General features: G+C 41.3%; 1 protein-coding gene across 14 annotated transcripts in view; it reads left to right on the top strand.

Moving 5' to 3' along the window:
- The window catches only part of atxn2 (ataxin 2), a 25,384-nt gene that overhangs the window by 14,493 nt on the left and 5,069 nt on the right, over positions 1 to 5,822 (top strand). For 5 of the 14 annotated variants that reach the window (XM_014030029.1, XM_014030020.1, XM_014030023.1 and 2 more), the window contains 9 exons: positions 253 to 435; positions 607 to 714; positions 852 to 919; positions 996 to 1,357; positions 1,555 to 1,618; positions 1,709 to 1,855; positions 2,285 to 2,302; positions 2,871 to 2,943; positions 4,864 to 5,090. In XM_014030029.1, coding sequence (XP_013885483.1) covers positions 253 to 435; positions 607 to 714; positions 852 to 919; positions 996 to 1,357; positions 1,555 to 1,618; positions 1,709 to 1,855; positions 2,285 to 2,302; positions 2,871 to 2,943; positions 4,864 to 5,090 — 1,250 coding nt within the window. The remainder of the gene's footprint in view (positions 1 to 252; positions 436 to 606; positions 715 to 851; positions 920 to 995; positions 1,358 to 1,554; positions 1,619 to 1,708; positions 1,856 to 2,284; positions 2,303 to 2,870; positions 2,944 to 4,863; positions 5,091 to 5,822) is intronic. The other 9 variants (XM_014030032.1, XM_014030025.1, XM_014030030.1 and 6 more) reach the window with 7 other exon arrangements.

Raw genomic sequence — 5,822 nt, 5'->3', positions numbered from 1 at the left:
GGCCATTAGATGTAGCTCGTCTGTGTTGGGACATTCTTTTGAACAGTGGCCGCTTTGTTTCCTCAGGACTCAAAAGCCTGAATTTTGCCTGAAACTCTCAGACTGAAGAAGTCTCTTGGAAGAGAGACGAAACGTTTCATTAAAGAAGAACCCGTCCAGAGGACCTATACAATTTTTTTTCCTTTGATTTTTTTACCTGGATTACTGAGATGCATCAGGACGATAAGTAAACTAGTTTCTCCTCCTCCTCAGCTCACAGACCTCGCTCCCCGCGACAGAACAGCATGGGCGGAGCTTCCCCTGGGTCTTCCTCCCTCTCTTCACCCCAAACAGGACCAGCTCCTGTGGAAACTGTTACAACACGGACATCAGCTGCTTCTCCTACTGCTGCTAGCCCCRCCCCCAACATGGTCGCCTCTCCACCAGGAGATCATGGTGGGTTAGATCCTTTTACATTCTTACAGGAAACAAGTAGAAATCATAAAATATAGATTTAACTTAAAGTTTAATGCTTCTGTGCCTTATAGGAGCTATTCTGAAATCTTTGCTTTTGGGCTTTGAATGWGCAAAAAGTTTTATTTTAATTTATTTTGTTTATTTTTATAGGAAAAGAATGTCGTGTCCAAGAGGCAAGACAGTCCTCCCCATCAACAAACAGTGAGGTCATCAAGCCTTTGGACAGCTCACCTAGTGTTACAAGAGGAGTGTGTAAAGGTACAGTATTTAATTTAAAAATTAAACTTTATAGTATCATGAAACTTGATAATTAGGACTTAAGAGATGTCAGTTGTCACTATTTAATAATTTGGACCGTATTTTTATAATTTAAATCCTTTTCTCTCTGCTTACAGGACCTCCTATGGCACCAGACCACAGAAAACAAATAGATAATTTGAAGAAGTTTAGTGAAGATTTTAGAGTAAGTACCTGTTTGTCACATGGTCAAAAAGCTAAAATACTAGCAAAACAAACCTCACGGGTTCCGCCTCTTTCAGTTGCAGCCCAGTTCAAAYGCAGACGCTGCCTTCGAGCAGATGATGACCAAGCCTCCCAGAGACCCTGCAGACAAACCAAAAGATCTTCYCCTGGACAAAGCCTCCGCAGTGGGACGGGACAGTGCAGAAAGTTGTGTAGTTCTTCCTGCTGGCACGTCCGCCGTTCCTCCTGCTCCTTCCAGTACATCCACAAACACCAGTAAGCCTGGCAGCCCTGCTGCTCTGTCTCCATCTCCCTCAGCTCCGGACCAGAAGAGGTCCGGGCTGGACGTGACCTCACAAGGAGTTCAGACAACAACCATGTCGAGGTTCAGCGGAGCCAAGCACGAAGAAAAGGAGGAGAAAAAGGAAGCAGTACAAGAGTGAGTGGAATGGAGACTCAAGTTTGATGTTTTGTTATAAATTAGTTGGAAACACTAAAGTGGTATTTCTCCTGCAGAACCTTATTTCTGTAAAATACCAAAACAAAAACATGTATTTATAATGAAAAATAGTTCAAAGAATTACTTAAGGTTGATCCTTAAAATGTTAATTTCTTTGTTTTGTTCACTTTCTTTAGTCAAGTAAGAAAATCCACCCTGAACCCAAATGCTAATGAGTTCAAACCCAGGTTTAATACACAGGTCAGTATTACAGGAGAGTTCAGTACCAAACAGATCAGGCTTGCTTTGTTTTTATATCTGTGTCGGTTTGTTTGTTTACCTCCCGATCAGCCTAAACCAGCCAACACCCCGACGCCTCCTCGGCCTCAGGGCCAGCCCAGCCCCTCCATCGTGGTTCAGCAGCCTCAGGCTGTGTACGGCCAAACAGTCTGCTTCCCTCAGATGTACCCGCTGACCCCGGTCAGCCCCGGAGTGCAGGTGAGACACAAACCTGCTCACTAAGACGTGCTACACAGGAGGAAAAATGCAATCATTTCTATTCAATCCAAATACCCCATTTGTCTTTTTTCCTCCTTTTTTAAYTCATCTCAGTTTATCGTATAGAAACCCCTGCTTACAGCATTTATCCTGGTTTATAAAGAGATTTTGGGACAAGAAGAATGATTASAATGAGAGGAAATACATAAGATGTTTGTACTGTGACATATTSTCAAAGCACCTTTTTAAAATACTTTACATCCTTTTAATGAATGTCATGCTTGTTTATGTAACGTTATATATCCTGTGTTGCTTTAAGAAAAACTTGGTGATCCAACATCAGACACATGCAAACAATAACAACTAAAAAGTGGTTCTTTTTCCCTTTTCTCCCCCTCCTCCTCCTCCTCCTCTCTCTTGCTCCATTAGAAAAGCATAATATGGAAGGTTTGTGAATTTTTCTAAGATTTCTACCCTTTTTTTGTTTTGTTTTTTTCAATCCTTGTTTTTGTTTATTTTTTTAAGCCCAATCAGTACTGAGATGTTCTGCTTGCTTGTTGAAATAATGCTATCAGATGTTGGTTTGCCAACTTCTTATTGCAATTCATCTGAAACTGCCATCCCAGATGGATATTTTTAACATCATATTTCTGTTGTTTTTTTATTATATTTACCAAATAAATTAGTCTTAGMGAGAAGTTTTTAGCTCCCTTTTTGCTGCACTACACTTTGTAATCAAAATGCATGTTGAATAAGTGAGGAAAACATAAAACTGATTAGAATTTTAGAGTTGTTTTTAACACCACAGTAGACAGAAAATGCATGTGGCCCCAGGTAAGAAATGATTAGAAGTTTATCATGTTGGGTGTTAAGTGAGTGCCTAACTGTCGAACAAGTGTTAACAGTTGATGAGGACAACTTTGTCTAGTTTTATTTAGAGATATGTGTTGTTGTTTTAAAACCTTGAGGTTAAATTGATTTTTTTTCCTTCCCTTTGCCACCCTCACTCCCTCAGTCTCCAGCTGTGTACCAGGTCCAGATGCCTCACATGACGGTCAGCCAGTCGAAACCCTACAGACCAGGTAAAGGTGAGAAGAACCTCTGCTTTTGTCGCACTTTCCTCCTCCCTCTCTCTTTTGTTTCTCTCTCTTGTCAAATGTTGCAATATCGTAAGACAAGAAAATACATTTGTGTATTTTTATTTTTAAATTTTCCTGTATTTTGTACATTTCACAAAGCATGATTTTAAATTGGTGGGCTGGTTTTCAAAGAYTGAGACCCCACTCACTGTCAAGTGTGTGGTGCACAGCCACATACAACACCACACATGAACAGATTTCACACACTTAACCTTCGGATGTCAGATTGGAAATCTCGTGAGATCTCTCRAGATCAAACGTGAGTTCAGAGTAAATAAACATGGCCGACGGGGAAGAAGCAACGGCGACGGTTTGTGGACTGTTTTTTAACAGAGAAACAGCAAAACAATAAGACGTCTCAACGTTCTGTCTTCTGTATTTTTGGATTCCCCTCCGTGTTTCCGTCTCTTCACTTTCTGATTGGCTACACATCATATTCCAGACTGTTAGCTCGTTCATCCTCAGGGGAACTCCACACATGCTGGGATATCAGGCCAAGACGATCCAACATGTTGAATATCCCAGATTTTAGGTGGGGGCGGTCCAGACGTACTTCCAAGTGGACTAATTCACTTTTAACACACGTCAGGAATATCTGAGATTATCTTTAGAGCCATCACCATAATCAGCGTGCAAGCTCAGCATCCTTAAGATTGTTGGAAGGGCACAGTTATCTTGCCGTGTGAACCCGGCATAATTACCTCCGCCAAGGGCGAGGTAATGTCTGTCTGTCTGTCTGTCTGTCTGTCTGTCTGTCTGTCTGTCTGTCTGTCTGTCTGTCTGTCTGTCTGTGGACGTTATTCAAAAACTTGTGGACGGATTGTCATAACATTTTTTCCGCTTGTGGTTACTGGGCCTAGGAATACACCTTTAAATTTTCATGATGTTCCRGATCACGATGSGGATACAGGAATTTTTTTTCTTTTAACACTCTGAGATCGGCAAAGCTGTGATGCTTTCACAGGACTTATGTAAAAAAACAGTGAGCTGGATTGGACATCATGGACTTCAAACTTTATAAAAGTAATGTTAAAACCAGATTTAATGATGAATAATTTTTGCCATAATATGCACATTTAGAGAACGTTTTTTTGACCAGGAAGTGCGTGACTGCACCATGAAACCTATTTTTCTCATTTCCTCAAACACACCACATTTCCGAAACAACCAATCAAAACAGTTTCTCGCTACTGGGCTTGTAAACAGAGAGCTGCTGGGCCTCAAAGTTTTGAGACGGGGGTGACAGGAAGCACTTTATAAAGAGAGTCAAACCATTACAAACTCATACAAGGGGATAAAACAGATGTTTTACAAGGTGAAATGTGACTGATGAAAACTTAGGAGCTTAATCCGGCACCAGTTTGATGATGAATAAYGTCRGGTGACGAGTCTGACTTTTTTTTTAACATTGGACTCCACCGAGAAGAAATYCCRWGCATACTGCCTGCTTAAATGTTCGCTACGTCAGGACTTATTCGGCAAATGTGTTTCCATCTCTGCTTTTGTGCATTAACTCTTACAGGATGGGGGAAATTGGTCTTGGCGGAGGTTTGCACTCTCCGAGTGCTTCTAGTTTTTGGCTATTTTTACGTATTTTGTTCCTAGAGAAAGATTTTCAGTAGCTAGTAGACGTTACAGTTCACAGAATATCACGGAGCAAACAGAAGTCTGAATGAAATCATCGCCTCTTCTGAAATTAGATGAGTGAGTCTCTCATTAGTCCCCGTCTTCAAAAAGTGAGGGTTGATGATGTTAAAGCTAGAAAACAGAATCGTTTGAATTTTAGCTTCTGTCTCAGATAATTTTCTGTGTGCAGGATTAGGAAAAGAAAATCCATTGTTTTTTTGTTTTTTGTTTTTTTCTAACCAGGTTTTGATTTTGATTCCCGACGTATATCTTTAGTACCCAACATGCCCCAGCAGAGGTCCGACCAGCACCACCCGCCCGGAACGCCCACCATGATGCACCCGGCGACGGCCGCGGGTCCGCCCATCGTAGCTCCGAACCCGGCCTACTCTGCGCAGTACTTCACCTGCAGCCCGCAGCAGTTCACCAGTCAGCCGCTCGTTCAGCAGATGCCGCACTACCAGTCGCAGGTAGGGAGGGGCGACGTCGGAGTGGGTGCAGCACGCGATGACGTATTGTTGCGTTCGATGCATTTTCACTATCAAATGAGCCTGTGGCATATTTAACTCACAGTTTATTATTTAACCCATTAAAAGGAGAGTTAGTTTCACTGATTTGTAAGTATAATTTTAGAACACAGAGTAACTGTTTTATAGGGATGTCCCCATCCAGATTTTTTTGGCTCCCGATACAATCCGATTTTTTTTAATGATTAATCTTTCCGATATCGATCCGATAGCTTTATTTCTTTATTTCTTTCCAAGTGACAAGGTTGGTATTATTAAAGCGAGCCCTGCTGTTCCCACCACGAGAAACATCCAGTTAGCAGATTTTTCAAGATGCAGTTTCAGCATCATTGTTTTCCATTGAAAAGTGTTCCCACACTGTGGGCATGGTTGTATACTTGTGTGCGTCTTGACTTTTTTAACGGCAGTTGTAAAGCATGATGATGCTGAAAACTGTCRCGGAAACTGGATTGGCCCGATCACATGACTAAACCCAATTCTACCCGATTTTCAAAAAATAGCCATATCTGCCACCAATACTGAGTATCTGATCGGGACGTCCCTATTGATTTATTCAGAAGCGTACAAGTGCATTTCTCTTAATCATCATTTTAAAGCGATCCCTGATCAATTGTAACATTAGAACTTATTTGACAAACATTTATTTTAACTGTAAAATAAAGACTGTAAAATTAC

This window comes from Austrofundulus limnaeus, unplaced genomic scaffold, assembly GCF_001266775.1.
Source record: "Austrofundulus limnaeus strain Quisiro unplaced genomic scaffold, Austrofundulus_limnaeus-1.0 Scaffold987, whole genome shotgun sequence".
Taxonomy (NCBI): domain Eukaryota; kingdom Metazoa; phylum Chordata; class Actinopteri; order Cyprinodontiformes; family Rivulidae; genus Austrofundulus; species Austrofundulus limnaeus.
Note: the sequence above shows the minus strand (reverse complement) of the source record. Positions and strands in the feature narration are given on the sequence as shown.